Raw genomic sequence first — 22,548 nt, 5'->3', positions numbered from 1 at the left:
CCACTGGAGTACAGCTAGATAAAGTGCAGGTGCAGTCTCCTGCCCTGCCCACCGCACTTCTGAGCTCTTGGTGTTGAGTGCCAGTGAGGGCACCCAGGGCTTCCCCTGTGACGCCCCCAGACTGCTCCCCGCTGCCAACAACAGAGGCGAGTGTGTGCCCCTGGGTGTCTTTGAGGAGGAGGTGATGCAAGCGCGGGATGCAGGGAAAGACTGTGGGTAATAAGAATGTTGGGGTGGATCTTGGGACCCAGAACCCGGCCCAACGAAGTCTGAAGCAAACAGCACCTGGGCGGAGACCTCTAATCGGGAATGGCGCAGCCAGGCTGGGCTGTGTGCGCGCGAGTCCATGAGTGTCCTGTGCACTTCCTGGCTGTCTCTGCAGATCTTAGAGGGAAGGTTGTGTGTCAGGGACACCAGCGTTAGTCACCATCTTCCTGCTTGTGCTGTGTCCTACTGTGAGAGTGTAGGTCTGTGAGCACCTTCAGGTGTGCCGCTATCCACGACTCTGCTGTTGTGTGGGGCCATCCGCGCAGCGGGGTCTCTGCATCTCTGTGAGTGCACAGGGCTGATGGCAGGGCTCAGGTGCCTGTGGGCCTGCTGTGTGCCTATCAGGTGTGAGAGCTTAAGGCAGCTGCATCTGTGAGGATAGGTGGCAAGGGGAATGCAGGTATGTGGAGGCGTGGGGTCCGCCCACATGGACGTGTTTGTGAGACACAGGGGGCACCCAGATCCCAGTCTGTGAGACAGGAGGCCACCCACCCCTGAAAAGAGCTGTTCTGAGGTGCTTCTCCTTCTGTTCTCACACACACCTGGGCAGAGGCTCAGTGGCTGCCCTGGAAGGTACAGGTAGGCTTGAGGGCAGGTGGTGGGTTCTTCCTCCCTCATCTCTCCTCTGGCCCTAGACACTCACTCTCTGTCTCTCTGGGGACAGGCTGGGCTGTGAATCAAGGGAGAGACAACTCAGAAGTAAAGGAGCACCGGGGAAGGCTCATTTTGCTTTCTAAAAGAAAAAAAATGGGGCAAAATTCACATAATATAGAATTAACCTTTTTGAATTGTACAAAGCATTTGCATTTGGCACATTCACAATGTTGTGCAATCACCACCCCTTTCTAGTTGTCAAATATTTTCATCACCCAAAAGGAAATACTGCCTTCATTAGTAGTCACTTCCCCATTCCCCCCTGCCAAGGCTCCAGCTTCCCCCAACCCCTAATCTACTTTTTGTGTCTATGAATTTGCCTATCTTAGGTATTTCATATTAATGGAATCAGACAATCCTTTCTTCAGACAACCTTTCGTGCCTGGCTTTATTTCACATAGCAGAATGTTTTCAAGGTTCATTTGTGACGCAGCATGTGTTCCTTCTTTGTTGTGTAAAAAACACACAACAGAAAATTTATGACCTCAACCATTTTAAGTATGCAGTTCAGTGGTGTTAAGTGTATTCACGTTGTTGTAATTGATCTGCAGAACTCAGGTCACCCTGCAAATCAGAAACTCTACACCCATTAAACAAAAATCTCCTTTTCCACTCCCTGTAGCCTTGGCAACCTCCATTCTACTTTGTTTCTATGAATTTGACTGATTTAGGGACCTCAGATAGGTGGGATCATACTGGATTTCTCCTTTCTGGGGACTGGGTGATTCCACATAGCGTAAAGCTTCATTGGTGTAATAACATGAGACAGGATTTCCTCCCTTTCAAGGCTGAATGATATTCCATTGTACGGATATCTCACAACTTGTTTATCCATCCATCCACCAATGAACAATGGGGCTTTTTCCACCTCAGGACTATTGTGGCTAGTGCTGCTCTGACCAGGAGTGTGCAAATATGTCTTCCAGACTCTGCTTATGCCACTTTTGCATATCCATCCAGAAGTGGGATGCCTAAGGCAGAGGTAGTTCTATTTCTAATTTTTAGTTTATGAATGGAAAACTATTCTTACTGTTTTCCATACTGTTGCATGACTGTGCGATCCCACCAACAATGCACAGAGCTCCAATTTTTCCACCTCTAGCACAACTGAGTGCCATTTAAACATTCCCAGTGTTAGGCCACCATCACCTCTATTTAGGTCCAAGACATTTCGCCACCCCTGAAGGAAATCTACAACCCATTAAAATTCAATCCCCATTCCATCCTCCTCCCATTCCCTGGCAACTGCTAATCTGCTTTCTGTCTAGATGCATTTACCTATTCTGCATATTTCAAATAAATGAACTCATACAATATGTGGTCTTTGTGGATGGCTTCTTTCATTCAGCATATTGTCTCAGCATGTTGTAATGTGTGTCAGTACTTCATGCTTTTGTGTGCCTCAAAGATACTCCATCATATGGATATACCACTTTTTGTTTATCCATTCATCGGTTGATGCATCCTGCGTTGTTAAAAAGGTGTTGCATTTTTGCATCATGTCTGTTGGTGGCAGAGAGAGGAAGACAGAGAGACAGAAAGACAGAGAAGTAACCCTGGATGGAGCAGATGCTTGGAAGGAGAGCTGTCCTCACAGGGAGCTGGGGCAGATGTGAGTCTGTTGCCTCTTGGAGAAGGGTAATGGAGAAGCCACAGCGGCGAGCCTTGGTTGCTCCACGAAGCAGGCATTTGGGGATAGGAGAGTGGGTAGGGTTTGAGGAGCTAAAAGGAGATTCAGTGAATTGCATTGCTAAGTGACCAGAGATAGAGTGCCCAGCAGGGGTGGGAGAATGTGATCTGGTGATGCTGGTCAGTGCCACATCCTTGTGGGGGACTCACACAAGTAGGACCACACAACAACAATGGTACATAAGAGCTGAATAGGCACACCTCACCTTAATGCCTCTACAGCCCTGTGGAATAAGGAATATTATTCCATGTTCCCAGAGTGCCAGTAGGGGCAATGCTCACAATTAAACAGAGCCTACTTGCTCTGTCTATGCCACACGGAAGAGGTGCCCTCCAGCTGACGATAGCAATCAGGGAGTAGTTTGCACTTAAAATTGGGAAGGATTTGGAATCACAGAGTTGGAGATAAGTTGGAGTATGCTCAAAGGCAGGAAAGACAGGTGGTTGTGCATGGAGTCAATAACAGTAATAACAGTAGTTGTAATTATTATTATCAGTATTATTGTTTACTGAATTCTTACTATGCTCCAGGGCCTGCCTTACGCACCTGAGGCTCATGATCTTCTGTGAATCCCATTCAGTTCCCAGGTGCTCTGACAGTCATCATGAACATCGGGTGGCGGAGGGACTGCTCATGTTTTGCAGGGTGAGGGCTCCTTGCCCCCACCCCCGGAAGTCCTCCTGGGCCCCGCTCAGTTTGGATGCAGAGCTCCTGCCCATCAGGTCGCCTTCGCTCTCTCCCCACCCAGGGATGGCTGCCACTCTGGGTCTAAACCACAGCTCCGTTTCTGAATTCATCTTCGTGGGCTTTTCCACCTTCCCACCGCATCTCCTGCCCGTTTTCTTCCTGTTGTTTCTGCTCATGTACCTGTTCACACTGCTGGGGAACCTGCTCATCATGGCCACTGTCTGGAGCGAGCGAAGCCTGCACACACCCATGTACCTCTTCCTATGTGCACTGTCCATCTCTGAGATCCTCTACACTTTGACGATCACCCCGCGCCTGCTGGCCGACCTGCTCTCCTCCCACCGCACCATCGCCTTTGCAGCCTGTGCCAGCCAGATGTTCTTCTCCTTCACATTCGGCTTCACCCACTCCTTCCTGCTCACAGTCATGGGCTACGACCGGTATGTGGCCATCTGCCACCCTTTGCGCTACAGCGTGCTCATGAGCCCCCATGGTTGCACCTGCCTGGTGACCTGGTCTTGGGCTGGGGGCTTGGTCCAAGGGATGGTGGTGACCACAGCAATCTTCCATCTCACCTTCTGTGGACCCAATAAAATCCAGCATTTTGGATGTCATGTGCCCCCTCTCTTGAAGCTGGCCTGTGGAACTGATGTACCAATAGTGGCCCTGTGTGTGGGGCTGATGTGCATCACTGTACTGTTGGGCTGTTTTCTCCTCATCCTCCTCTCCTACACATTAATTGTGGCTGCGATCTTGAAGATCCCCTCTGCTGAGGGCAGGCACAAAGCCTTCTCCACCTGTGCTTCCCACCTTATTGTAGTCATTGTGCACTATGGCTTTGCCTCTATCATCTACCTCAAGCCCAAGGGTCTTCACTCCCAGGAAAGTAAGACCCTGATGGCCATCACCTACACAGTCCTCACGCCTTTCCTCAGTCCCATCATCTTCAGTCTCAGGAACAAGGAGCTGAAGACTGCCATGAGGAAGACCTTCCTCACAAAACTCTATTCCTCCAGCATCTAAGTGGCCAGTGTGAAGGTGGTGTTAGAAGAAGGTAGAAGGATGACCATATCCCCATCTGTACAATGGGGTTAACAGTGATTACCAAATATGATGGGTAAAGAAGTGTGACGGCACGCAGGACATAGCAGGTACTCAATAAATGTGAGCCTTACTTCTTCCTCCTTTGATTTGTGTCTTGGATATTAGTTTTATTTGTAATCAAACAGCTTTCTTGAGATATAATGCACATGCCATTAAATTTACCCATTTAAAATACATAAGTCAGTTGGTCTTTAGTATATTCAGAGTTATGTGATCATCACTACATCAATCTGAAACATTTTTGTCACCCCAAAAGGAAGCCCCCACACATTCAGTCTCCAATTCTCAGTGAATACCCATAAACCCTAGCTGTAGGAAACCACTTTTTTTCAGATAATATTGTTTAAAAATTTTTAAATGATGTATAGTTGTGACACAATGCTACCTTAGTTTCTTTTTTTCTTAATATAGTGTTCCATTATTTTTTGTTTGCATATAACACCCAGTGTTCACCGCAAAATGTGCCTTCCTTAATACCCATCACTTGGCTTACCCATCGCCCTACCCCTGTCTTCTCAGATCCCTCAGTTTCCTGGTGCCCATAGTCTTTCGTGGTTCACCTCTCCCTCTGATTTCTCCCCCTTCATTTTCCCCTTCTTCCTCCTAATGTCCTCCATGCTATTCCTTATTTTCCACATATAAGTGAAATCACATATTAATTGTCTTTCTCTGGATTATGCTAAGTTACATTAATTTTGATTGTACAACATAGTGATTTGATGCCACACAATGCTGTTAGAATACCATTGCCTACATTCCCTATGCTGTACCTTTCATCATGACTTGTTCATTCCGCTTTGCCTGTTTGGAACATTCATATAAACGGAATTACATTAGGTGGTCTTTTTGACTGAGTTCTTTCACTTAGTACAATGTGTTCAAGATTCCTTCATGTTGTAGATATATGAGATCTTCTTTCGTTTTTTTGTTTGTTTGTTTGTTTGTTTTTTTAAAGATTTTATTTATTTGACAGACAGAGATCACAAGTAGGCAGAGAGGCAGGCAGAGACAGAGGAGGAAGCAGGCTCCCCGCTGAGCAGAGAGCCCGATGTGGGGCTCGATCCCAGGACCCTGGGATCATGACTTGAGCCGAAGGCAGAGGCTTTAACCCACTGAGCCACCCAGGCGCCCCTCTTCTTTTGTTTTTATTGCCAAATACTATTCTATTATATGGAAATACAATATTTCCTTTCTTTATTTTCTTTAATTTAAATTTTAATTAGTTAACATCCAAAGAAATATTGGTTTCTAGAAGAGAAGTGGTTCTTCTCTTACATACAACACCCAGTGTTCATCACAAGGGCCTTCCTTAATATTCCTCAGCCACCTAGCCCATCCCTCACCCACCTCCCTCCATCAGCCTTCAGTTTGTTCTCCATCATTAAATCTCTTATGGCTTGTTTCCCTCTCTCCTCCCCACCCCTTTCCATACTTTCATTTTTTTTTCTTAAATTCCCTATATGAGTGAAATCATATGGTATTTGTCTGTCTCTGACTTATTTTGCTTAGGATAATACCCTCTAGCTCCATCCATGTTGTTTCAAATGGCAAGATTTCATATTTCTGATGACTGAATAATATTCTTGTGTGTATATACATACCACATCTTCCTTCTCCATTCATCACTCAGTAGACATTGGGGCTCTCTGCATAGTTTAGCTACTGTTGCTAATGGGACACACTGTATTTCATCTGTTTCTTTATCGCTGGCTGAACTTCTCAGTTTTTCCACTTTTTGCCATTTTGAATAATACCACTAGGAACATTTGTGTACCCTTCTTTTAAACACATGGTTTCATACTGCTGCATGTATACTAAGGAGTGGATTTTTTGGATCCAATGGTAGCTCTATGTTTAATTTTTCAAAGCAAGTTCCAGGCTGTTTCCCAAAGTGGCTGCACCCATCTATATCTCCCCCAGCAATGTAGTAGGATTCAAATTTCCCCACATCTTTATCAGCATTTGTTATTACCTGTCCTGTTAGTTATAGCTATCTGAGTGGTAAGAAGTGGTATCTCATGTTGGTTTCGATTTGCATTTCTCTGATAAGTAACGATGTTGTGCATCTCATCACATGCTTGTAGGCCATTTCTATGTGTTCTTGGAGAAATGCTGCTGAGATATGTCACCTATCTTTAAAATTGGCCTGTTTATCTTTTTGTTAAATTGTAATAATTCATTATAGTTTCTAGTTACAAGCCCCTTATCGGATATGTGAGTTTCAAGTATTGTCTCACCTTCTATAAGTTGTCTGCTCACTCTCTTGTTAATCTTCACAGCACAGAACATTTTAATTCTGTTGACATCCAATTTATGTATCTGTTTCCTTCATTGCTTATGGTTTTGGTGACATGTCCAAGAAATGATTGGTTAATCCAAGATCATGAAGATGCGCAGCTATGTTGTCCTCTAAGAACATTATAGTTTTAGCTCTTACATTCAGGCCTTTGATCCATTTTGAATTAATTTTGTATATAGCATGATGTAGGGGCTGAATCTAGGACTTGACTGGTTCAGTGTGGTTGCATTCTCCTTGAAAATGACCCTGGGTGAACTCCCATTGATGCCCCCAGCCTGTGATTACATAATATTGTGTGGAAAAGGGAGTCACCATACATGTGTGTGGGCATATACATTATTCAGACTCAATTAGCAAACAGGAATATTATTTCTGGCTCTTGGACTGCCGGTACGGCAATGGTAAAAACTAGTAATAGTCACCATATGTTGGGTATCATACTACATTCAACACTTTTATCATAGGGTCTTTTTATTCCTAAAAACTTATAAAGAGGAGGTAAAAAGTCAATTTGTTCCAATAAAAAAATGTCTTGTTATTTATAATTTCCCAACCTTTGAAATTGTAAGTAGAGACTTATTTCTAAGTGGAACATTTGGTATGAAAATGGATGGAAGGGAGGGGGAGAGAGATTTCCATAAGTTAGCAGTGGAACAGAGAGAGGTATCCAGGCAAGAAAAGGAAAGAAGTGGTGGCTGCACCTGATAGGCCTGCAGACTCTGCTGTGTGGGGAAGGAGACAGTGTGAGAGAGGTGAAAATCTTATTGCTCGTAATGATGGTGTCTTTAGGGAAAGAGAGAGCTGATAGCTCAGAGCCTGGTAAAGAAGGAGATGGAGAGCACAGGCATTTAAATCCATTTTAGGAGGAGTTTCCATGTGACATCAATTGTAAGGCCTCTTCCTTATTTGCCTATGAAACCTTTAGTAATGTGTCATTGTCATGACCTCACTGAGCTGAATCCATCTGGTGAATCCCTCTCTACTGGATCTCACTAGAAAGTGACATAAAAAGATGGAAAAACATTCCATGTTCATGGACTCGAAAAATATGGATCATTAAAATGCCTATGTTGCCAGAGTAATCTATACTTCCAATGCCATCCCGGTCCAAATACTATTGGCAGTTTGCAAAGTGCTGGAACAAACAATCCTAAAATTTGTAAAGATTTAGGAATCAGAAAAGACCCTGAATCTCCAAGGAAATGTTGAAAAAGAAAAACAAATCTGAGGGCATCAGGTTGCCTGATTTCAAGCTACATTACAAAGCTGTCATCACCAGACAGCATGATGCTGGCACAAAAACAGACACATAGACCAATGGTACAGGGTAGAGAGCTCAGATGTGGACCCTCAACTATGTGGTCAAATTATCTTTGACAAAGCAGGGAAAATATCCAATGGAAAATAGGCAGTCTCTTCAATAAATGGTGCTGGGAAAATTGGACAGCTGTATGTAGAAGTATGAAACTTGACCATTCTCTTACACCGTACACAAAGATAAACTCAAAATGGATGAATGACCTCAATGCGAGACAAGAATCCATCAAAATCCTAGAGGAGAACCTAAAGTAACCTCTTCAACATTGGTCACAGCAGCCTCTTTCAAGACACATCTCCGAAAGCAAGAGAAACAAAATAAAAAATGAACTCTTGGGACTTCATCAAGATAAAAAGCTTCTGCACAGCAAAGGAAATAGTCAACAAAACAAAGAGGCAACCCACAGAATGGGAGAAGATATTTGCAATGACACTACAGATAAAGGGCTGGTATCCAAGATCGATAAAGAACTCCTCAAACTCAACATCCAAAATCAAGTCAAAAAATGGGCAGCAGACGTGAGCAGACACTTCTCCAGAGAAGACGTACAATGGCTAAGAGACACATGAAAAAGAGTTGATCATCATTAGCCATCAGGGAAACTCAAATCAAACCACACTGAGATATCACCTTCCACCAGGTAAAACAGCAAAAATCGACAAGGCAAGAAACAACAAATGTTGGAGAAGTTGTGGAGAAAGGGGAACCCTCTTCCACTGTGAGTGGGAATGCAAGTTGGTGCAACCACTCTGGAAAACAGTGTGGAGGTTCCTCAAAAAATTAAAAATAGAGCTACCCTATGACCTGACAATTGTACTACTGGGTATTTACCCCAAATGTACAGATGTACGGAAAAGAAGGGCCACATGCACCCCAATGTTCATAACACCAATGTCCACAATAGCCAAACTGTGGAAAGAGCCAAGATATTCTTCAACAGATGAATGGATAAAGAAGATGTGGTTCATATATACAATGGAATATTACTCAGCCATCAAACATGATGAGTTCCCAACATTTGCATCAATATGAATGGGACTGGAGGAGATTATACTGAGTGAAATAAGTCAAGCAGAGCAAGTCAATTATCATATAGTTTCACTGACTTGTGGAACATAAAGAATAGCATGGAGGACATTAGGAGAAGGAAGGGAAAAATGAAGGGAGGGGAATCAGAGTGGGAGACAAACCATGAGAGACTGTGGACTCTGAGAAACAAACTGAGAGTTTTAGAGGGGAGTGGGCTATTGAGATGCATTGGTCTGGTGATGGTTTTAAAGAGGGCACGTATTGCATGGAGCACTGGGTATTATACGTAAACAATGAATCTTGGAACATTACTTCAAAAACGAATGACATACCGTATGATGACTAACATAACACAATAAAAAATAATTAAAAAATTAAACACAGAGCTACCATTGGATCAAAAAATCTACTCCTTAGTATATACACAGCAGTATGAAACCAGATACTCAAGAAAAAAGGGTACACAAGCTTTCCTAGTGGCATTATCCAAAATAGCCAAGAGTAGAAATACTGAGAACGTCAACAAGTGATAAAGAGACAGTTGAAATACAGAAATCCCATGATAAACAATAGCCGAACTACACGGAGAGCCCCAATGTCCTCTGAGTGATGACTGGATAGCACGGATGTGGTATGTATACACACACAGGAATATTACTCAGTCATCAGAAATATGAAATCTTGCCATTTGCAACAACATAGATGGAGCTAGAGGGTATTATGCTAAGCGAAATAAGTCAGAGAAGGACAAATACCATATGATTTCACTCATATAGGGAATTTAAGGGAAAAAAAAGAAAGTATGGGAAGGGGAGAATAAGGAGAGAGGGAAACAAGCCATAAGAGACTCTTAGTGATGGAGAACAAACTGAAGGCTGATGGAGGGAGGTGGGTGAGGGATGGGCTAGGTGGCTGAGGAATATTAAGGAGGGCCCTTGTGATGAGTACTGGATATTGTATGTAAGAGAAGAACCACTTCTACTCTAGAAAATAATATTTCTCTGTATGTTAACTAAAATTTAAATTAAAGAAAACAAAGAAAGGAAATATTGTATGTCCATATAATAGAATAGTATTTGGCAATAAGAAGGAAAGAAGGTCTCATACATCTACAACATGAAGGAAACTTTAACACATTGTACTAAGTAAAAGAACTCAGTCAAAAAGACCACCTAATGTAATTCCATTTATATGAATGTTCCGAACAGGCAAAGTGGAATGAGCAAGTCATGGGGATGAAAGGTACAGCATAGGGAATGTAGGCAATGGTATTCAAATAGCATTGTGTGGCATCAAATCACTATGTTGTACAATTGACACTAAGGTAACATTGTTTGGCAACTTCAATACTTCAATTTAAGAATTTAAACCATATTTTAGGGGAAAAATGGTTTCCTAGGGCTGGGGGTTATGGGAGTTGGAGGAGAAATGGGGATTGAATGCATAGGGGTTTCCTTTTGGGGTGACAAAAATGTTTCAAATTGATGGTGGTGATGATCACATAACTGAATATACGAAAGACCAACTGAATTGTGTACTTAAGTGGGTAAATTTTATGGCATGCGGATTATATCTTAAGAAAACTGTTTGATTACAAATGAAACTAATATGCAAGACACAAATCAAAGGAGGAAGAAGAAGTAAGGCTCACATTTATTGAGCATCTGCTATGTCCTGTGTGCCGTCACACATCTTTACCAATCATACTCGGTAGTCACTGTTAACCCCATTGTACAGATGGGGATATGGTCATCCTTCTACCTTCTTCTAACACCACCTTCACACTGGCCACTTAGATGCTGGAGGAATAGAGTTTTGTGAGGAAGGTCTTCCTCATGGCAATCTTCAGATCCTTGTTCCTGAGACTGAAGATGATGGGACTGAGGAAGGGCGTGAGGACCGTGTAGGAGATGACCATCAGGGTGTTGCTTTCCTGGGAGTGCAGATTCCTGGGCTTGAGGTAGATGATAGAGGCAAAGCCATAGTGCACAATGACCACAATAAGGTGGGAAGCACAAGTAGAGAAGGCTTTGTGCCTGCCCTCAGCAGAGGGGATCTTCAAGATGGCAGCCACAATCAAGGTGTAGGAGAGGAGGATGAAGAGAAAACAGCCCAACAGGACAATCATGCACACCAGCCCCACACCCAGGGCCACTACTGGTATATCAGTTCCACAGGCCAGCTTCAAGAGAGGGGGCACATGGCATACAAAATTCTGGATTTCATTGGGTCCACAGAAGGTGAGGAGGAAAATAGTTGTGGTCACCACCAGCCCTATGACCGAACCACCAGCCCAAGACAAGGCCGCCAGGCAAGCACAGCCACAGGGACTCATGAGCACATTGCAGCTCAACGGGTGGCAGATGGCCACATACCGGTCGTAACCCATGACAGTGAGCAGGAAGGAGTGGGTGAAGCCGCATGTGAAGAAGAACATCTGGCTGGCACAGGCTGCAAAGGCGATGGTGCGGATGGAGGAGAGCAGGTCGGCCAGCAGGCGCGGGGTGACGGCCAAGGTGTAGAAGATCTCAGAGATGGACAGTGCACATAGGAAGAGGTACATGGGTGTGTGCAGGCTTCGCTCGCTCCAGACAGTGGCCATGATGAGCAGGTTCCCCAGCAGTGTGAACAGGTACATGAGCAGGAACAGCAGGAAGAAGACGGGCAGGACGTGAAGTGGGAAGGTGGAGAAGCCCAGGAGGATGAATTCAGAAATGGAGCTGTGGTTTAGACCCAGAGTGGCAGCCATCCCTGGGTGGAGAGAGAGTGAAGGTGGCCTGGTGGGCAAGAGCTCTGGGTCCAAGCTGAGCCTGGCCCAAGAGGACTTCCAGAGGGAGCACAGAGTCTTCACCCTGTAGACCATGGCCACTCCCTCTGCCACCTGATGCTCATGATACTTTCAGAGCACCTGGGAGCTGCATGGGATTCACAGAAGATCACGGGCTTTAAGTATACAGCACAGGCCCTGAAGCATAGTAAGAATGCAGTAAAAAATAATACTGATAATAATAATTACAACTACTGTTATTGCTATTATTGACTCCATGCACAACCACCTGGCTTTCCTGCCTAATTGCTATCTTCATCTGGAGGGCACCTCTCCCGTGTGGCATGCAGAGGTTGTAGGCTTGGTTTAATTGTCAGCATTGCCCCTACTGGCTCACTGGGAACATGGAATAATATTCTTTAATCCACAGGACTGCAGTGGCACTAAGGTGAGGTGTGCACGTTCAGCTCTTAGTTACTATTGTTGTTGTTTGGTCCTACTTGTGTGGGTCCCCCACAAGGATGTGGCACTAACCAGCATCACCAGATCACATTCTCCAACCCCTGCTGGGCCCTCTATCCCTGGTCACTTAACAATGCAATTCACCGAATCTCCTTCTAGCTCCTCAAGCCCTACCTACTCTTCTGTCCCCAGTTGCCAGCTTCGTGGAGCAACCAAGGCTCGAAGCTGTGGGTTCTCTCATACCCTTTTCCAAGAGGCAACAGACTCACATCTGCCCCAGCTCCCTGTGAGGACAGCTCTCCTTCCAAGCATCTGCTCCATCCAGGGTTACTTCTCTGTCTTTCTGTCTCTCTGTCTTCCTCTCTGCCACCAACAGACGTGATGCAAAAATGCAACACCTTTTTAACAACACAGGATGGATCAACCGATGAATGGATAAACAAAAAGTGGTATATCCATATGATGGAGTATCTTTGAGGCATACAAAAGCATGAAATACTGACACACATTACAACATGCTGAGACAATATGCTGAGTGAAAAAAGCCAGCCACAAAGACACATATTATGAGTTCATTTATTTGAAATATGCAGAATAGGTAAATGCATCTAGACAGAAAGCAGATTAGCGGTTGCCAGGGAATGGGAGGAGGATGGAATGGGGATTGAACTTTAATGGGTTGTAGATTTCCTTCAGGGGTGGCGAAATGTCTTGGACCTAAATAGAGGTGTTGGTGGCCCAACACTGGGAATGTCTAAATGGCACTCAGTTGTGCTGGAGGTAGAGAAAGTGGAACTCTGTGCATTGTTGGTGGGATAGCCCAGTCGTGCAACAGCTATGGAAAACATTATGAATGATTTTCCATCCATAAATTTAAAAATTAGAAATAGAACTACCTATGCCTCAGGCATCCCACTTCTGGGTGGATATGTAAAAGTGGCATAAGCAGGATCTGGAAGACATATTTGCACACTCCTGGTCAGAGCAGCATTAGCCACAAGAGCCCTGAGGTGGAAAAAACCCCATTGTTCATTGGTGGACAGATGGATAAAAAGGTGTGAGATATCCGTACAATGGAATATCATTCAGCCTTGAAAGGGAGGAAATCCTGTTTCATGTTATAATACCAATGAAGCTTTATGCTATGTGGAATCAGCCAGTCCCCAGAAAGGAGAAATCCTGTATGATCCTACCTATCCGAGGTACCTAATTCAGTCAAATTCATAGAAACAAAGTAGAATGGAGGTTACCAAGGGCTACAGGGAGTGGGAAATGGAGAGTTTTGTTTAATGGGCGTAGAGTTTCGGATTTGCAAGGTGAACTGAGTTCCGCAGATCGATTACGACAATGTGAATACACTTAACACCACTAAACTTCATACTTAACAATGGTTGAAGTTGTGTGTTTTTTACACAACAAAGTTTTATGCTGCGTCATAAATGAACCTTGAAAACATTCTGCTATGTGAAAAAAAGGCAGGCATGAAAGGTTGTCTGAAGAAAAGGTCGTCTGATTTTGTTAATATCAAACACCTGAGATAGGCAAATTCCTAGACATAACAAGCAAATTAGGGGCTGGAGCCCTTGCTGAGGGGCCTGGGGAATGGGTAAGTGACTACTAATGAAGACAGTGTTTCCTTTTGGGTGATGAAAATATTTGACAACTAGAAAGGGGTGGTGATTGCACAACATTGTGAATGTGCCAAATGCAAATGATTTGTACAATTCAAAATGGTTAATTCTATATTATGTGAATTTTGCCCCATTTTTTCTTTTGGAAAATAAAACAGGCCTTCCCCGGTGCTCCTTTACTTCTGAGTTGTCTCTCCCTTGATTTATAGCCCAGCCTGTCCCCAGAGAGACAGAGAGTGAGTGTCTAGGGCCAGAGGGGAGATGAGGGAAGAAGAACCCACCACCTGCCCTCAAACCTACCTGTGCCTTCTAGGGCAGCCACTGAGCCTCTGCCCAGGTGTGTGTGAGAACAGGAGAAGCACCTCAGAAGAGCTCTTCTCAGGGGTGGGTGGCTGCCTGTCTCACACACTGGGATCTGGGCTCCCCTGTGACTCACAAACATGTCCATGTGGGTGGTCCCACACCTCCACATACCTGCATTCCACTTGCCACTCATCCCTACAGGCACAGCTGCCTTAAACTCTCACACCAGATAGGCACAAAGCAGGCCCATAGGCACCTAAGCCCTGCTGTCAGCCCTGTGCACTAACACAGATGCAGAGACAGGGTGCCGGGTGGACCAACACAACCACAGAGTCGCCCCACAGGCACACCTGCAGGTGCACACAGACCTACACTCTCACAGTAGGACACAGCACAAGCAGGAAGATGGTGACTAACGCTGGTGTCCCTGACACACAACCTTCCCGCTAAGATCTGCAGAGACAGCCAGGAAGTGCACAGGACTCTCATGGACTCCAGCACACACAGCCCAGCCTGGATGTGCAATTCCGGATTAGAGGTCTCTGCCCAGGCACCATTTGCCCGTTTGCTTCAGACTTCGTTGGGCCGGGTTCTGGGTCCCAAGATCCACCCCAACATTCTTATTACCCACAGTCTTTCCCTGCATCCCGCGCTTCATAACCTCCTCCTCAAAGACACCCAGGGGCCATAGTCTCTCATTGTTTGAAGAGGTGGGGAGGTGGGAGGTTGGGGGAACCAGGTGGTGGGTATTAGAGAGGGCACGGACTGCATGGAGCACTGGGTGTGGTACAAAAACAATGAATACTGTTATGCTGAAAATAAATTAAAAAAAAAAAAAAGACACCCAGGGGCACACACTCGCCTCTGTTGTTGGCGGCGGGGAGCAGTCTGGGGGAGTCACAGGGGAAGCCCAGAGTGCCCTCAGTGGCACTCAACACCAAGAGCTCAGAAGTGGGGTGGGCAGGGCAGGAGGCTGCACTTGCACTTTATCTAGCTGTACTCCAGTGGCATTCCAAAGGCTTCCCAGGGGGAGGCGGGCTGCTGACTCAGCTTGTGGGTGGGGCTGACCTCAGACCCCAGAGTTGAGTGGGGAGGGACTCAGGAGACTTCCAGAGGCTTCCCTGAGACCCACTGTACCTGCAGCCTCCAAACCTTCCCTGAGGCCTCCCAGCTGGGCTGTACAGAGGATGGTTAAGTCTGGAGATGGAGGTGACAAGACAGAGGAAGAAATACAACAGGAGGCTGGTGTCCCTCCCCTACTCTCCAAGCATACTCCTTTGTTCTCATGCATGCTGGACTAGGCACACTCCATTCCCAATGCTCAGGCTTCTTCCACACCCCACAAACAGGCACCCCAGGCTCTCTCAAACAGGAAAGTGCAGGTTCTCAGAACTTTAGTGAGGAAATCCTGGGTCCCAGGCCCTGGGACTGGTCCAGAAGAGCTGCTGTCTGGCTTCTGCTGAAGCAGAGGTGTTGGGCCAGAGGTGGGATCTCTATGACATGGCCCTGCTCTGGGCCCAGCTGCTCCAGGCTGAGGTCTGAGGGAGGGAGGAGGCAGTGCCACACCATCACAGTTACCAGCAGGCAGACTTGCCTTGCGCTTGAGGAACAGTGCAGCTCAGTGTCCGCTCACCTCCCACTCCCCTTGTCAGGGCCCTCTGCCTGGTGTGAACACATCTGACCTAGAACACAGTACCTGCCTTTGCATTAGCTTCCTGGTTCACGGGGACATATCGCCACAAACCGGGGTGCTCCAAACTCCAGAAATGTGCTCTCTCACAGTTCTGGGGTCCAGGGGTCAGCAGGTCGTTCCTCCTGGAGGCTCTGAGGCAGGATCACCCTATGCCTCTCTCCTGGCTTCTGGCGGCTGCCAGCAGACTTGACTGCATCATTTCAATCTCTACCTGTCTTCACATGAACTTGTCCTTGTGTCTGTATGTCTTCTCCTCTCCTTATAAGGACACTAGTCATTAGACACCAGCATTTAGGGGCCCAGCACGCAGCATGATTTCATCTTGAGATCCTTCTCTAATTACATGTGTAAAGACCCTATTTCAAACAAGGTCACATTCTGAGGTTCCAAGTGGGCATGCACTTCTGAGTGACACCATCTTGACCCACTACAGCATCTGTCCTGATTCAGTTCTCTGCTTCAGGTCTGACCTCTGCACCTGCTTCCTGCACAGCATCAGAGGGATCCTGCTGAACAAACCACATTCCATCTTCCCCCCTGCTTGAACCAGCCATGGCTCCCTAGTCCCAGATGCTTCACTGCAGCTGACAGTCTGGTCCTTGTTGGCCTCTCCAGTTTCCTGTCTCAGCTGGCCTCTTTCTTCCAACATAGACCCCCACTTTGTATCTAGGCTAAAATGAGATGGGAGCACTTTCAATTTCTTGAATGTACCAGACTCTCTCATCCCCAGATCCCACTGCATCCCTCATGCCCACCTCCCATCTGCTTCAATGAATGGGTCTCAGGTCACATTCCACCCTCTCTGGGAAGCTTATCCTGCGTCCCTGCATGAATGACTTGGCCAGGGGCCTGTCTGACTCCTAGCTTGCCCCGAAGTCCCCCATCACATGGTGGTGTCATCACCGGTTATGGGTCTGTGTCTCTCACTAGACTTCAACAGACCTCCTGAGGGCAGAGATGGCATCTCATTGGGAGCACCCTTGTTCCCAGCACCCAGAATGGTAAAAATTAAATGGAACAATACATACACAATAATAACGCATTAATGAAAACAGTGAAGAACGACATGCACAGTGCTATGAGACCCTACAGCGCCATTGAGAATAGAAGGCGGTGGCATCTGAGTTGAACTCTGAAGAATGAACAGTCCCTGGCACACGGAGTCAGGGAGGGAATGGACAGCAAAGGAACCAACTTAAGAAAAGGCATGGAGAAATGCCCAGAATGGGGTCGGGGAAGTCAGATGAGGTCAAAATGTGAAGGGACTTTAGGCACCTTGGATCTAGGGTCCAGGGGATAGTGGGTCAGAAGGAGGTGTCAGCCTGGATTAAGGGTCCCATCAACACTCTCCTCTAAGCTCTAGCCCCCTGGCACAACAGAGGACCCAGAATGTGAGGGCAATCTGGGGCATTTCCTGGCACTACTCAAGTAGGGAAAAGATATCACAGAATCAGATGTTCAACCAAGAAGTGAACTCAGGACTAAAGAGAAAGATCTTTCTTGTTGTTTCTGGATGCCCAGAGAGGTCAGGATATAAGGCCAAAGTCACAGAAAGGGTCAAGAGGAAGCCAAAGATGGAGAGGATCCCAAAGTCTCAGTTCAGCAGCTTCTTCCATCCCTGCCTGGAGGGGGTGCTGTGACCCTGGACAAGTGTCTTGGCCTCTCTGGGCCTCACTTTCTCTTTTATGAAATGAGGCTGAATGATAAGGAGAAGAGACACAATGTGTAGAAAAAGCCTGGCACAAGTAGTTGCTTGGACCATGTGAACTCTTCCCACCTCAACCCCCATTTCAATCTTTTTTCTTTTTTTCTTTAAGGTTTTATTTATATATTTGACAGAGAGAGATCGCAAGTAGGCAGAGAGACAGGGTTGAGAGAGGGGGAATCTGGCTCCCTGCTGAGCAGAGAGCCCAATGTGGGGCTCAATACCAGGACCCTGAGATCATGACCTGAGCAGAAGGCAGAGTCTTCACCCACTGAGCCACCCAGGCGCCCCTCAATCTTTTTTCTTGAGTATGGGTATCATACTTTCATTTTTCTCACAGTTATTTCTTGTTCACCTACTGTGTGCCAAGCAGTGTGTGCCCACTGGAGATAAAATAACCAATAACTGTAGTCCCTTGAACCAGACAGATATGCAGACAGATACTCTCAATACCTAATACATGTGACTGACATCTCCAGGTTGTTAGTTCAGAATTGAACAGAATTATAGGACACCAACGTGTGTCTGGGTAGTTGGAGAATTGGTCACTGGTGTGGAAAGAACTCACACATTTGGTGTCTTGAGTGTTAGAAGTAGAAAACTTTCACTTCCTCTCTCCCTCTGTCCCATCAACAGCACTGTCCATTCTACCTCTGAAATCAGCTTCAGTTTGCCACTCCACCCCATCCAGGATGCCCTCATGCACCTCTCCCCATCTCTTCCTGCATCTGCCCACCCTGCCTGCTCTCAGCAGCCTGCTTCCCTCACACCAGAAGGGGTCTCTACAAACGGGAATCTGACCATGCTACTTGTGCTTAAAATGTACTTATTGGTATCATCAATTTGCAAAACTGTTTGGCAGTATCTATTCTAGCTGAACCTAGGTATTCCCTATGAGTCAGCATTCACACACCTAACTATAGACCCAAAACAACACATAGGTATTCATCCACTAAAAGATAGGTACTACATCTTATAAGAATACACTCATAGGTAACCCCAAATAGAAACATTCATGAAAATGTTCACACAATGGAATACAGCTCATTCCTCTATGTATTTAGAAAACATGAAAAGGTCCCCATTACCCTCAGAACAAACTCCTCAAGTGGACACCATTGTCTTGCATGCTCATGCCCTTCCCACCTGCATGCCTTCAATTCCAGAACCACACCAATGACTTCTAACTCTCCCTGGTGCACTGAACATACCATTGTCCCAAATGCACTATGCCTCTGTCACCCTGAACCTTCGTACTTGCTGTCCCCTCTGTCTGGAAACCCCTCTTCCAACTCCCTGGTTCACCTGAATCATACCTACTCACCCTGCACGTCTCCCTGTAGACATCACCAATTTCAAAGTCTCTATATTGCAGTCTGGGTCTGAGACCTACCCTTAGCTTCTGCAGTCCCTAGGCTGTCTCTTAATACACCTCTGACTGTCTGTGCTGTCATTTTCGGTTATGACAACTTCCCTCTGTGTACCATGAAAAAGACCGCAGAGTCTTAGCCCTTTGTCATTGTTGGATTCAAGCACCTAGAATGTTTCCATATAAAATAAGCCTTCGGTAACACTTCTTAACTATATGAATGAATAAATGAGAGCAAAGTGGTATGAGGACATATAGCACTCTTCTCTGTTCATGATCATGGGCAATGACTGCTATGTGACTATCTGCCACCCTGCAGTACAATGTGCTCATGAGTCCTCAGAGTTGTGCTGTCTCGCATCCTGGTGCTGGGCTGGTGTCTCGGTCATGGAGTTGATGGCGATCCTGGTAATTTTTCACCTCACCTTCTTTGGGTCGAACATGTTCTACCGTTGGGTCTACTACGTGCTTTCCCTCCTAAAGTTGGCCTATGGGAAGGAGACATCCTCTGTCACCTTGGGTGTGGTCCTGATGTGTGACACTGCTCTTATGGGCTGTTTATTCCTCACCATCCTCTCCTGCATTTTCATAGTGGCCTCCATTCTGAGGATCCCCTCTTCTGAGGGCAAGCACAAGTCCTCCATCTCATGTGTGTCCCATCTCTCTGTCGTCATCTTGAACTATGATTCTGTCTCCATTATCCACCTCAAGTCCAAGGGTCTCCATTCTATGGACAGTAATGCTCTGAGAGCCACCGCCTACACAGCCTTCGCCTCTTTTCTTAGCCTGATCATTTTCAGCCTCAGGAATAAGGAGATCAGGAATGGCATAATGGGAAGCTTCCAGAGAAAATTCAGTCCCCTAAGCTCCTAATCCTGATGTCCAGTTTGGTGGTAAGGAAATATGACAGAACGGCAGGGAATAATAACGTCGACCTCCATAGGACTGTTGTAGGGTTTCAAGGATATGAAAATACACACATTCATAGGTGATGGATACATGTTCAGTATTTGTTTTTCTCCAGTTTGTTTACCTCCCTTGCATGGGATCTAGTGATCATGATCTCCTGTTCTTGACCCTGTGTGATGAAGTTCATCCCATGTCCTCCATCAGAGAAAATGTTATGTACCTAAGGGCCGGGAGGGCAGCATCATGTAGGTGTGTCTGGATTCTGATGCACTGGGTTCTCTTGAATAAACAAGCAACAGAAGACTTTCCCCTCTTCCACAGGATAAACAAAATAAGCATCATAAGAAATGCCCAAAGTGTTGATATATACATATATATATATACACACACACACATAAATATAGAATGTTCAATTGGTCTACATATAGTGTGTGTGTATATATATATATATATAAATATATATAATGTGTATATATATATAATGTTCAATTAGTCAACATAAATTACATCATGTTTTTTATTGTGTTATGTTAATCACCATAAAATACATTATTAGTTTTTTTTAAAGATTTTATTTATTTATTTGACAGACAGAGATCACAAGTAGGCAGAGAGGCAGGCAGAGAGAGAAGGGGGGGAGCAGGCTCCCTGAGGAGCAGAGATCCCTACATGGGGCTCGATCCCAGGACCCTGGGATCATGACCCGAGCTGAAGGCAGAGGTTTTTTTTTTTTTATCATTTTTTAAAATTTATTTTCAGCATAACAGTATTCATTGTTTTTGCACCACACCCAGTGCTCCATGCAGTCCGTGCCCTCTCTAATATCCACCACCTGGTTCCCCCAACCTCCCAGCCCCCCACCTCTTCAAACCCTTCAGATTGTTTTTCAGAGTCCATAGTCTCTCATTGTTCACCTCCCCTTCCAATTTCCCCCAAATGCCTTCTCCTAACTCCCCATGTCCTCCATGCTATTTGTTATGTTCCACAAATAAGTGAAACCATATGATAATTGACTCTCTCTAGAAGGCAGAGGTTTTAACCCACTGAGCCACCCAGGCGCCCCACATTATTAGTTTTTTATGCAGTGTTCCAAGATTCATTGTTTATGTACAATACCCAGTGCTCCATGGAATACATGCCCTCCTTAATACCCACCACCAGGCATCATTTGTTGTTGTTGTAATATTCAATGATTCATTACTTGCATATAAAACCCTGTGCTCATCACAACACCTGCCTTCCCTAATACTCATCACCCAGTTACCACATTCTTGCACTTCCTTCCCTTCTGTAACCCTCAGTTTTTTTCCCCAGAGTCCAGAGGCTCTCATGTTTTGTCTCCCTCTCTGATTTCTTCCCATTCAATTTTCCCTCACTTCCCCTGTCGTCCTTTGTGCTAGTCCTTAAGTTCCACATGTGAGTGATAATCATAGGATAATTATCTTTCTCTGCTTGACTTATATCACTCAGCATAGTCTTCTTCTGTTCCATCCAGGTCAATGCAAATGGTAGGTATTCATCCTTTCTGATGGCTGAGTAATATTCCATTGTACATAGGAACCATATCTTCTTTATCCATTCCCCTGTTGAAGGACATCTTGGCTCCTAACACAGTTTGCCTACTGGGCACATTGCTGCTATGAATGTTGGGGTGCATGTGCCCCTTCTCTTCACTACATCTGCATCTGTGCGGTAAATACCTAGTAGTGCGATTGCTGGATGTAGGATAGCTCTATTATGAACATCTTGAGGAACCTCCATACTGTTTTCCAGAGTGGCTGTATCAGCTTGCATTACCACCAACAGTGTAAGAGGGTTCCCCTTTCTCCACATCCTCTCCAACATTTGTTGCTTCCTGCCTTGTTAATTTTTGCCATTCTAACTGGTGGAGCTGATATCTCATTGTGGTTTTGATTTGTATTTCCCTGATGGCTAGTGATTTTGAACATTTTTTTCATGCGTCTGTTAGGCACTTGTGTGTCTCCTGTCCATTTCTTGACAGGATTCTTTGTTTTTTGGGTGTTGAGTATGAGAAGTTCTTTGGAGATTTTGGATACCAGCCCTTTATCCTAAAGTCATTTGTAAATATCTTCTCCCAAGCTGTGGATTGCCTCTTTGTTTTGTTGACTGTTTCCTTTGCTGTGCAGAGGTGGTTTTTTTTTTTTTAAATGTTGAAGTCCTGCATTTTTATAATAGCTGAACTTCAGCTAAACTTTCATATTTCATATTTGCTTTTGTTTCCCGTGCCCTTAGAGATATGTCTTGAAAGAGGTCTCCATGGTCGATGTCCAAGTGGTTACTTTCTATTTTCTTCTCTAGGATTTTGATGGATTCCTCACATTTATGTCTTTTGTCCATTTTGAGTTTATCTTTGTGTATGGTATAAGAGAATGGTCCGGTTTCATTCTTCTGCATTGGCTATCCAGTTTTCCTAGCACCATTCATTGAAGAGACTGTCTTTTTTCCATTGGATATTCTTTCCTGCTTTGTTGAAGATTAGTTGACCATAGAGGTGAGGGTCCATTTATGGGTTCTCTATTCTGTTCCATTGATCTATGTGTTCCTGTCTTGATGATAATGGCTTTGTAATATTGCTTGAAGTCAGGCATTGTGATGCCCCCAGGTTTGGTTTTCTTCTTCAGCAATCCCCTATCGATTCAC

The 22,548-nt window shown here is 45.2% G+C and overlaps 2 protein-coding genes and 1 pseudogene across 2 annotated transcripts; 2 read left to right on the top strand and 1 right to left on the bottom strand.

Annotated features, from left to right (window-relative positions):
- The first annotated feature begins 3,346 nt into the window (after positions 1-3,346).
- On the top strand, positions 3,347-4,336 carry LOC116873656 (olfactory receptor 10H2-like). Its single transcript, XM_032867526.1, has one exon. It carries the CDS (start codon positions 3,362-3,364, stop codon positions 4,319-4,321), a length of 960 nt encoding a protein of 319 aa, XP_032723417.1. The 5' UTR covers positions 3,347-3,361; the 3' UTR covers positions 4,322-4,336.
- Positions 4,337-10,840: 6,504 nt separating this feature from the next.
- On the bottom strand, positions 10,841-11,926 carry LOC116873655 (olfactory receptor 10H2-like). Its single transcript, XM_032867524.1, has one exon. The coding sequence runs from the start codon at positions 11,909-11,911 to the stop codon at positions 10,841-10,843; it is 1,071 nt and encodes a 356-aa protein (XP_032723415.1). The 5' UTR covers positions 11,912-11,926.
- Positions 11,927-15,711: 3,785 nt separating this feature from the next.
- LOC116874059 lies at positions 15,712-19,851 on the top strand (annotated as a pseudogene).
- Positions 19,852-22,548: the final 2,697 nt, after the last annotated feature.

Source organism: Lontra canadensis, unplaced genomic scaffold (assembly GCF_010015895.1).
Source record: "Lontra canadensis isolate GAN:19392208 unplaced genomic scaffold, GSC_riverotter_1.0 scaffold35, whole genome shotgun sequence".
NCBI classification, from domain to species: Eukaryota; Metazoa; Chordata; class Mammalia; order Carnivora; family Mustelidae; genus Lontra; species Lontra canadensis.
Note: the sequence above shows the minus strand (reverse complement) of the source record. Positions and strands in the feature narration are given on the sequence as shown.

Excerpts from the sequence above, each read along its gene's own strand:
- LOC116873656 (XM_032867526.1), top strand. The coding sequence starts at position 3,362 with ATGGCTGCCACTCTGGGTCTAAACCACAGCTCCGTTTCTGAATTCATC.
- LOC116873655 (XM_032867524.1), bottom strand. The coding sequence starts at position 11,911 with ATGGTCTACAGGGTGAAGACTCTGTGCTCCCTCTGGAAGTCCTCTTGG.